This window comes from Charadrius vociferus, unplaced genomic scaffold, assembly GCF_000708025.1.
Source record: "Charadrius vociferus isolate BGI_N301 unplaced genomic scaffold, ASM70802v2 scaffold400, whole genome shotgun sequence".
Taxonomy (NCBI): Eukaryota; Metazoa; Chordata; class Aves; order Charadriiformes; family Charadriidae; genus Charadrius; species Charadrius vociferus.
Genome location: NW_009646556.1, coordinates 886,885 through 898,198, shown reverse-complemented (window position 1 = coordinate 898,198; position 11,314 = coordinate 886,885). Strand labels below are relative to the sequence as shown.

The 11,314-nt window shown below is 41.3% G+C and overlaps 1 protein-coding gene across 1 annotated transcript in view; it reads right to left on the bottom strand.

Moving 5' to 3' along the window:
* The window catches only part of LPCAT2 (lysophosphatidylcholine acyltransferase 2), a 39,792-nt gene extending 36,019 nt beyond the window's left edge, over positions 1–3,773 (bottom strand). Inside the window, exons 1-2 of the mRNA XM_009886479.1 lie at positions 3,710–3,773; positions 79–162 (exon numbers count right to left, since the gene is read on the bottom strand). Coding sequence (XP_009884781.1) covers positions 79–162; positions 3,710–3,773 — 148 coding nt within the window. The remainder of the gene's footprint in view (positions 1–78; positions 163–3,709) is intronic.
* Between the last annotated feature and the right edge of the window lie 7,541 nt (positions 3,774–11,314).

Sequence of the window (11,314 nt, the reverse complement as noted above, 5' to 3'; positions counted from 1 at the left end):
CGCCGGGGGCTCCTGCCCGCGCTCTCCTCCCGCCGCTCGGCGCTGACCGGAGTCACGTATACCTCCTGTAAACCCTACAGCGCTGGTCGCTGAGGCGACGTTTGCCGTACGACATCCCAGTTGCGTTGTTTATATGCATTGACCCCTCAGGGTCAACGCGGTCTGAGAGGGAAAAGAGACAAACGCGGTCATGGCAGACAACTGAAGCCGTTTCTAGGAGAAGCGTGCATTTCCACCCCTGCAGAAGGCTCATACGAAGGCTCGTACGCCTGTCTTGAGTAGGTGAGGTGTAGAGATCCGCTGCAGGCTGCCTTTACCTGCTGGTTCACGTGGGATCTCCTCCCACACACCGGCCCTGTAGGGACATACCATGAGCTGGAATCCTGTGGCCAGCAGGACTGGGGCAGCGACTGTCCCCCTGTACTCGGCACTTGTGAGGCCCCACCTCAAATACAGTGTTCAGTTTTGGGCCCCTCACTACAAGAAAGACATTGAGGGGCTGGAGCGTGTCTAGAGAAGGGCAACGGAGCTGGTGAGGGGTCTGGAGCACAAGTCTGACAAGGAGCGGCTGAGGGAACGGGGGGTGGTTCAGCCTGGAGAAAAGGACGCTGAGGGGAGACCTTCTCGTTCTCTACAGCTACCTGAAAGGAGGGTGTAGCCAGGGGGGGTCAGTTTCTTCTCTCAATTACAGGTGATAGAACAAGAGGAAATGGCCTCAAGTTGCACCACGGGAGGTTTAGATTGGATATTAGGAAAAATCTCTTCACAGAAGGCGTTATGAAACATTGGAACATCCAGCCTAGACGATTCTATGACTCTGTGACAGGGCCGCCTCAGGCGGGCAGGCCACAGGCCAGGCGTGGGGCAGCTCGGGCTGAGGAGTCTTCCACAACACTTCGTTCCTCACCCCTCCTGCCAGTCACGCCCCTTCAGATGCAATGGTGCTGCTTCTGGTTTCAGCCCAAAAAGAAGTTTCAGCCTGACCATACTTAGGAAAATATGCTTTTATGTTCTCACTGTAATCCACTACAATGGTGGGGATGACCCACCAGTCCAAGACCAGTGGCTCCTGGCCTCTTACATGACATTGGTTCAGATGTTCAGTTTTGTTATGGTGCTTTTTCCTTTCTCGTGTCTGTCCTTCACATGAAAATATTGGTACTTCCAAACACGACATTAGTCTGTATGTTGCTGGACTGTTTGTATTGCTGTAATGAAAATAATTATGAATGTCTCACAGTTTAGTTCCCAGTTTGACCTGAGTGCTTCCACAAAGATAGAATCAGAATTAATAAAACTTAATTGTTATAAAATTAATATTTATTTGTGTTTTGCAACTGCAGGTGCTTAAGGAGTAATCATAATGATATATTTGGGCTAACTGAAGCCTACGTATAGTGGAAGCTTGAGGAGTGTAGGATTTCCCTTGGCCGGTTTCCAGGGTCTCCCTGTGGTTGCCAGTCCTTGCAACCAGCACTGTGCTCTGAAAAACCCGAGAGCTGTGTACGGACCAGATCAGTACAATTGTCACAGAAAGTAGGGCTGGGGGCAACGCCAGAGGAGAAAGATCAATTCTACCTCTGTCATTCTTGACAGATGATTGTACAAGCTCTTCTTAAAACCCCATGACCCCCTAGCTGATCCATTCCAGCACTTCCCTGGTAATATCGTGAAATTATTTTTTCTGTGTCTGAGCAGAGTCTTTCTCACTGCGGTTTATATCTATTCTCAGTGCACATGAGAACTCTTTGCTTTCCTCCTAGCTACTTTTTGCGTGCTTAGGTAGTGTTATGACTCTCTCAAGCTTTCACTAGACTGAACAATCTAGTGTTTTCAGGTTTTCTCTCCCAGGTCAGAGTTTCTAGATACCTGAGCATTCTTAATACTTTCGTTTGGCTTTTCTCTGTGAGTCCATACCTTTCTTGAAATACTACTCCCGAGGAGGACTGACCAGAGCTACTGAGTGGGCAGGAAGGATTAATTTATGTCTAATGCATAATATTTATATATCCCATCTGCTTTTTTTGTCACTAGCCTGACCTTGTAAGTCACACTGTGATATACGTTCTATTTCCAAACAATAACTTGCCATTTATGATACAGTTCTAAGAAACACTGCATTTCTCCCTGCCAAATGGTGATAGTGATCTCACCTCTAGAAATACTAAGACATTTATGTGGCTTTACAGATACGATGCTTTTATTATGTAGAAGAATGTTTCTGGTAACTTGTACATTTGTTAAAAACAATGGTATTGATTATAAATATTTCACTCTTCCAAGTCTGATTAGCCATAGCAACATCAAAAAGGCTTAATGTAACGGACACCAAAATGCAAACACGGTGCAAAAAAAGTTTTAATGTTCAGAACATGTGAGAAAGTGCAATCGTGTAATTCTTTTTTCTAAATTGATGTCAGCGTGTCTTGAATAACGCTTCCTTTTTAATCTGTGAATCTATGGTACGATGGAAATTGGTCAATGTTCCACTAACAGAAAACACCACCAAGCTTTTATGAAACTGATTTCTGGTATCACTTAAGTATCTTTCTTTCACTAGTAGATGGGTATGGTGCTAGAGGCAGGCATTGAGGGAACAGTAGCATTAGCTTGCTACTAATTATTTTTCTACAGTGAAGCTACAGCTTTAGTTCTGCAGGTTGCTAGGAAGATGCATGCTTTCCATGAAGAGCTTTGCCCTTTATTGCTTTGATTCTGCTTAGAAACTGTAAGAAAAGTGGCTCTGGAGCAGTTGCAGTTTCCGTATACAGTCCAAGTGAATCGTATTAGTGATACAGGAAAACCCAGTAAACTTTTCTGTAAGACTGGGATTCTTCTCTCGTATAAACAGACATAGCTTTTTTTAAGGTCTATGGAGGTTTATAGTTTTTAATATAAATTATATATATAGTTTAAATTGGACTAAGATCTTTGCGTCATCAGAGCTGCCTTTGGGCCAGTTTATTCTCTCTTCCTGGCATTTGTGAAAATATACTCCAACCTATCTTCTTATTATAATGATTTTTATAAAGCTATAGTGATTTAAAATTAATTCCAGTATATATAAATTTTATGAAGTGTGGGGTAGACAAAATCATATACTGCAGAATATCAAATCCTTGGAAACTTCCATCAGTAATTCCTAATCTGAACCAGAAGCTAAAAGAAGTTGACGTTTTTAGCATTTCCCTATTTAGTTTTTCTGGTTGCGGCTGTTGTCTTATCTTTATAAAACACTCTCACAGAGGTATTTTTTGATACAGAAATTGAAAACCCGCTTTGTGTTTGAATTACTCCCTGCTTGCATTTGACAAAAATTTGCCATCTCGTGGCCACAGTCGTGTAATACCGCTGCACAGAAAAGTTAGGGCAGCATCTGTTAACTGCTTGTAAGAAAAGCAACCACCTTTTCTCGAGGACTAGCTACAAAACTTCTTCATGCAAAGTACCATTCTGATTTTCCTCCTTCTTTCTGTGATATTAAATGTGAACTACTTGTATAAAATGGATATAAGTAGTAGATTCCCAATGTGTTTCCACTGTCAAATTAATTTCTTTCTTTCTTTCCAGGCCATGGTGCCCTAATGCCGGTTCAGTCTCTGCTTCCCTCCTGGAACAATGCCGACAAATGCCTTCCAAGAGGAATCCTGGGTGCAGCTGACAGCGCGTTCTCTCCAGGGACCAGTGCAGCCATCTTGCAGACCCATACCAGACACATCAAGTTTGTCTTTCTCCATCTGAGACGGTCTTCCAGTGTTGTCCTGGTAAGCCATATACCCTCAAAGGTCTTTGTCCCTTGGCCATGCAACATACATCCTCAGTACCACGCTATGTCAATGATGCTGTGGCAGGCTGCCACAGGTATTTTGAGCTAAAAAGCTACAAACATTTCTGATACTTGTATCTCAGAATCACAAAGGCATCGTGTGAGGCTCCGAGGAGATACAGACTTAGCGCTAAGCAGTATGGACATACTTGTCTCCTTGATGAAGTCTACAGGGGATAAACACGGTCTGTGGTGCAGACAATATCAGCTGCAATAGTAGACAAAGTACTTAACGGTGGAAGATGAATTAGAATCGCCCTGTACTATTTCAAGATCTGTACTGATAAAAGACAAATTAAATGTCAGACGTTGGGGAAAAAAAAGATCTGATATAGAAAGTAACTGAAACACGCATTACTTAACTGTCTTTAGAACTAATATAATTTTAGGATTGCATAAACAATGGCATCCATGGGAACATTCAATGGGCTGGATAACACATGGTGTAATTTGTTAGGCCTCCTTCAATCACTTTCGGTCTGTTGGGAATCTAGCTCTGCACGTCCCTCTGTAGAATTTATTGTTTTAGTGTGGCTTCAAACAAGAAAAGCAAATCTGGAGTGTTCATTTCACAGAGCTCATGTACTTGTGGACTGGAGGATGTGCTGAAAGGCTTACATGTATCCATCCAAGCAGGCACACGTGTGTGCATGCAGGTGTACACAAACCCAGGCATGCTTTCTCTTTTCTTCTAAGGCAGTTGCAGAGATATGTGTATCTTGGAATTTTCTTCCATGTTAAGTAGAACTGAAACACCCCTAAAGCTAAGCTTTCTCCTGGGTATTCCTAGATGTTTCCTCTTACAGAAATTCCTTTCTCTGCTTCTTTCCTTTCTTCCCTAAATGTTAGACATTCTGCGCTAGTGTTACATGCCTTATATTGGTGTACACTGGGTTCACACAGTGTTTGCCTGGTAAGTTTCCAAATGAATCACTCCACTTGAGAGTTGTTTCTAGCTGTTTTTGTTAGAGGGAAGTTTCTGTCCCCAGTCTGTTAAGTATGAGAATCCAGCCCATAGGTGTAGGTAAAATGGTGCAGGAATGTGTCCTAGGATGATGCATCAGAGAGGAAAACCTCGTGCTAAGCGTTCGCTGAAGCTGCTTCTGCTGAATTCCTTTCTCTTTGCACTGCATAACGGACGGAAGGCAAGTAAAATCAGAGGCAAGTACCTAGTCACTTCAGTTGGCAAGTCATACCTGATAACAATCTCCACAAGGGGAGGCACTCAAGTAACGATGAGCTTGCATGTTGTTCGTCCCAGTGGAGTAAGTAGACTTGTGTTAGATTTTTGGTCCTAGACAGGCAGATAGATTGCTGAGTTAGCTCTGTTACAAATTAGGAAAAAATAGCATTGGGTCTTGCTGATGCTAAGTGAAAATAAAGGTAGTATTATCTCAAGGAATCCCCTGGGTATCTCCCCTTGGAGAATCCCACTGTAAAAGTTCCTCACCTGAGCCAGCTGCAGAACTGGACAACTTGACAAGAATTTCTCTTCTGTTTCTCTGGGTAAGGAAAGCTCTAGACTGATGATGGGGGATCTCCAACTCCCAGTGCTCTCAAACTGGCACCCTCCCTGATTATTGAATTCACTTGAAAACAAAAGAAAAAAAGTAGATTTACAAGAAAAAGAGAGACTCCAGTGAATTGTGTGAGAATGAGATATAAAATTAACTGTTTTTTTTTTCCTTTGAACTGAACCCAGGAGCCTCAGTAAAGTTTACCCTATTTAAAGCATTAATTAGGGAGCTGACTGTACATAAAGATAAAACAGAACTCTTAAAGAAGTCTCCAGGGACTCCAAAAAACCCAGTTTTGTCTACATGAGGCAAAAGAATTTTAATTAGAAGCAACTGAATTGAAGTGAACTGATATGAGCGACAAAAAGAGAATTTATCCCACAATGTATTCAGGGAACATAATTGAATGTTCATTAGCTAAGAGTTATATACTGACTGTTAATGAGCAGAAATGAATATGTATTATTTCTTATTAAGCTGGAAACGTATGGAACTAATTGCATTTAAATATAGTAGCTATAAAGTTGTGTTTATTAAGTGTCACTACTAAGAACAGGAAAGACATAGGTGAATTTGTATTCTTTACTGCAGTACCATTTTAAATATTTATTATGCTAAGTGGTATTACCGCATAGCTTCTCATGGAAATGGTTATTATGTTGTACTAGTAGGACTTGGTGATGCCTTCATTTGGATAGGATTTATGCTTTGTTTATTATAAATTAGGGAAGGCAGCATAACCAAGACAGAAGCTCTTGGATTACTGTAAGAGAGTGTTATTCTTGCTTCTCATAATGAGAGTCCTCTGTTATTCATTATCAAATGGCACTTGGCTTCTTGGTATTACGGCTTGATAGTAATCTCAGGAGAGAGTTTTGGTAAAGTTTCTTTGCTGAAGAGGTACGGCAGAAAGCCATCTTTTTATTAGATGTGGTGACACAGGAACAGAATTAATTTGTGTTAACACAGTGGATGTGCTGTGCATGCACCCAGGGAAGGGCCTATGCCTGCCTGGGAAAGCCTACAGTTATGTGATAGACTGAGTCTAAGATGAAGCTGGTACTGGGTAGTGACCTTCACGTCTTATGAGGGAACATAGAGAAGCGTGTGGGAGTAAGAAATCACAGAATTGTTTAGGTTTGAAGGGTCTTAATATCATTTAGTACAGCTCCCCCTCCCCGCCCCATGTTAGTAAAGGGTGCATGAGAAAGGGCAAAGCAGAGGGAAGGGATGATGTAGCTGGCCAGAGACTTAGGGCAAAGCGTGAAATAGAAACCAACAGCTGGTGCTTACCCTTGCTTTCTCTCATCTTTGGAGTTTTATGAGATGAGGGGTGGTGGCTTTGCCTGAACATTTTATGGCTTTTATCGTGATTTCAGTGGTCTCGTGGGAAAGGAGAGGGATGGGAGAGGGAGAGGGAGAAGGAAAGGAGCAGCAATACCCTGAGTGGGTGGAGAGCAGCAGGGAAGAAAGAAGTGTCACAAAGGAGATCCATAAAGTTAACTCAGAGGTCTGTTGGCTTCCCAGTGTTGAGTTACCATGTTTTCTTCTGGAGCTGCTGTGGAGTGCTGGACCAAAACATGCCTAGTCCTGACTCTGGGAACTTCACTGAGGTCTGCAAACAGAGTTGGACTTAGATCCCGTGATTATTTATTCCAGCTGAAAGGCCACCTCTTCTGCAATGGCAAAAATATATATTTTCACCCTCTTGTCCCCTTGAAATTGAAGGATATTTTGGGACTGCAATCAGGGAGGGTTAGCACACCTTCGAGCTAGTCTGTGTCACTTGCCTTCAGTGCTGTAGGCAGTGATTTTGTGGAAGTTAGATTGCTGTCTTCCTACTTAAATGGAAAAAAACGTTGTTTGGTCCGATTTGAATTAGAATTATTTTTAATTTTGCAATTTGTCCTTTTCTGATAAAATTCTTATAGATTATTACAGTAACCAGTGATTCTACCTTTAATAATCCAAATTTATGTTTATTAATTGTTATTTTTACTACAGGATTCTTTAGTAGCAGCAACAACTGCACATTCATTTTCTGAAAGATTGCAACTTTTTTCCTATTCACAAGAGGGCGATAAATCCCTAGTCATCTTTATCCAGCCTCTATTAAGTGATCAGTACATTACTGCAAAATGACATAGAAAGCAGCTTTCTGTTAGAAAACTGATATATATATATATGTATATATGCTGCTCTGTATAAAATATCATGACTCCTTTTCTTTTGTTTTATGGGAAGTTTTGGTTAGGCTCTGTTCATTTCATGCCACTGTAGATCTTACTGTCAATAGAAACTAGGTGCGGAAAAGCTATTTATAATATTCCCCCCACTACAAGTGCAAGTGTGTTTTCTTCATGGTACACTTACAAGTATTAAATTCAGATGAATGTCAAGTGCCTCAAATGATGTGATTTTCTGCATAATCTTTGGGACAATCTCCCATAGCCTAAAGGTTGTTGTGTATGTTTATTTCTTCCTCATAGTGAAACTGTTTCTTTGGTAATCAGAATTTTCCATTTCTTAACTTTAGTCTTTTGCTTCAATTAAAGTGTCTCTCCTTTTGAACCTCCCCTTTAAATGCAATGTTATTTCATCTAAATAAAAGGACCACAACTTTAACCTCTTTTATGTTGATCATATCAGTATGGGAAGCTCCCATTAGCATAATGATTTCTCTATTTGTGTAGACAACTTTGTAATTTATTAGTGCACTAGTATATTTTTAACTATTTAGTTTTATTCACTTTCACATCCATTGTCTCAAATAGTTTCTGGTTTACATTGAGTAAGAATAATTTCAGGATTTTTACATGGAATAAGGAATAAGGGAAAGAAAAGAGAACACCTGGTTCAGCATACTAAATTATTTTATGTCTCTGTTGATGTTACCTGAGTTCATTACGGCTCCTGTGTTTGCAAGGGCTGGATTGCTTCCAGCTCTAAAGTTTCGCAACCCAGCCAATGCAATTTTTAAGCTGTCAGTATTAGAACAAATTCTGAATAATTTACAGTGTATTATGGCCTCTGAAGAATGTTTTCATTCTGTGTCTTAATATGAAAAATAAATAAATGCCCAAAGTCTCTAGCAATGCACTGAGGCATTCGCTTAAGGTGTTAGTACAGTGTCCAGCTGAGTTTAAGAGCCTCAAATGACGTGACTTTCAATACATCCCTTCAATAATAAGGCAAATCCACGATTCTTGAGGCTCTTTCTACAGTCTGAATGGAGTTCTGGGGCTGAGACAAAAACACCTTTATATTGTCTTTCAACAACTTCAGTAGTCTTTGATTGCAGAAACTGAGAGTCTTGCCTGGCCCCTTGCCCAGTCTCTGATTACCTCAGGCCTGTGGTAGGAGGGAGCTATTAGAAAGCAGGGCTACCCTTAGCTTATTTATTTTGATATTATCTTGCCTGTAACAACCGTCACAATTCACCTCCACCCTCTCCTCACCACTTGTTTCTGCAGGGGCTGCACCAGCGCAAGGGCAGAGTTGCCCTTGAGCATAGCACCAGTTCCCCTGTGCTACTGGCAACTGTAATGCCAACAGGAGTGCGACTGGGCAACAAGCAGAGCTTGGAAGAGATGCTGACTGGAGTTTGGGAGAGAAAAGCTTTATCTTACTTACTCTGTTTAAGTGAAATTAGCATCTGTCCCATTCGTTTCATAATCACCAGAAAAGGTCTATGGCCTCTTTGCTGTTTTTTCTCAACTCCAAAGCCAAAGGGTTTTAATGGGTGCCTTGCCACAGTCAGCAGTTCCTGGGTTGGGAGCTCCACTTCACAGAGATTCTTTCAGTACAGTCAGGCATTAAGACCAAAATTATATAACAAAAACGTGTGACTGTCTGTTGGTTTACCGTCAGCTTTCATCTGGACAGCAGCAGAGTTCTGTGTGCTTCATTAACATCTTGTCACTTGTCAGCTGCAGCCGCAGTTCTGCTGTGCATCTGAGGGTATGAAAGTCTTAATAGGGCAAATTCAGTTGCAAATATGATATGCCTTACGGTAATGTATAACTCATGTATCCAGCTAAGGGAAATAAACCCTTCTTACCACAACTATGCGCCCTCCAGAACTCCATCCATATGTCAGAAGGATAGTCATATCAACTATCAATAGTCATATCATGTCATCTCATTTTTGTTGTCTTATTTAAAGTTTTAAGTATGCCACAATAGGAGGAGAGCAAGTATGCAGATGGGCCAATTCATTTTATATATTTGCAAGAAACAGAGAAAAGTTGAGAGCAAAAAGTAAGACTAAGTGAGGCATTTCCAACCAACTCACAAACTGTGACTCAGCTTAGTTATCTGAGGGAAGTAAAACATTGATAACTATAATTAAGGGGGGAACGGATGACACGCAATAAACCTTTGTTATTTATCAACTGTAGGAAGCTGTCCTCTAACTTTAGATAACTTCATTGAAGTCTCTGGGCTTCTTACAGAGGGTAGTATGAGAAAATAATCAAGAAATTGCTTTAGCAATAGAAAGCTAAAGATTCAGTGGTATCCCTGACTGAACAAAAAAAGTGGGAAGCCCAGGACACCGCATGGGTTGTGTCAAACCATGAAGTCCATTTTAGCCTGTGCATTGATGTAAGTCTGGACGTGACCTAAGACTGTCCATTCTGTAGTGTTAACAGATAGCTACTTTGCTCAAACAAGTTTCGGGATACCTTTTTAAGCGCTAACACTGAAGCCATCCATCCTAATGCTGTTAATAGGACAGGTGCGGCTACAAGATTGTAAGGAGAACAGCAACATTCAGGTGTGTGAGATTAATTAACACTAATGTAATCTGCCCTGAACCACACTGCCTTTTCAAATGCTACATATTTGTTGCTGATGGTGAGAGAGCTAGGTAATTTAAAGCAAGAGCTGGTACTTGTGCTGCTTGGTAGTCAGGACCCATGATGACCATAGCGGCATCTCTTCTACACAGGTACTCACAGACAGGGTTGATACAACATAGGGACCAGCCTAGAATTTTGTTATGAAGCACAGAACAGAGATATATTGTGAGCATCGAGTACAGAGTAAAAGAAATATTTTTTTTTTTTAAAGGAAAAGGGGAGGAAGAGCAGATACAAGAACAGTCTTATAAAAATAAGGAGCGAACACTACAGAAAAGGCTTGATATAATGATGTTTTTCAGGTACCTGATGCAGTTGTGCATTAAGAACAACCATTCTGCTTTTTTTTGCTGCCTGTAGCCAAAGTTTGTAGCAAGCCCAAAGGCAGGGGAAGGACTGAGGAAGAGCATGCACGTAACGGGGAAATTTCAGATGCTGTTTACAGGTGCTTTGCCCAAGCATTGGAACTCTGTATTTCAAAGAAGGTTTGAGTCTGGAAATGTGCTTTAGGATTAGAAACACTGCCTAAGCTCTATTCAGCTGGCTTGGAGAAGCTTTTGGACACTGATATGTGAGGCAGGTTCAACAGACTGGGATTGGGCCGTGAACAATAAAACAATAACCTCTTTTTCTTCTATGGAATCAGATCACAGATGCGGATGTTAACAAAGGATTATGGAGCTGTAGCTCAGTTCTCATAAAGAGAAATGGTGATTAGTTACAGAGACTTGTGAGCTTACTTCTTCCCAGCAGCAGAGGGGCATGGACCCGCAGGGGCCGGGTGTTGGAATTTCACCCGTGCTTCGCTGTGCAAATGACAGCAACTCTGTGCTGGTTTTCCAGTCTGTAGTATGATGCGGTTATCTTACTGAAAGGATTGAAAGGCGTAATCAATTGTAAAATGCATTGACACAGAAAGTGCTATCTCAGTGCAAAGTGGTTTTATCTACTGCTGCACACCCAAAGGATTTAATTTTGAGGTGGAGACACATTTTTTTAATGCCTGTGATTTGTACGGAAACAATCGGAAATAATAAAGCCTTGGGTTAGTGGTGTTGGAACCTTGTTCTTATTGAGGTCAGTGGCAATTCTGTCACCGATTTCAGCAG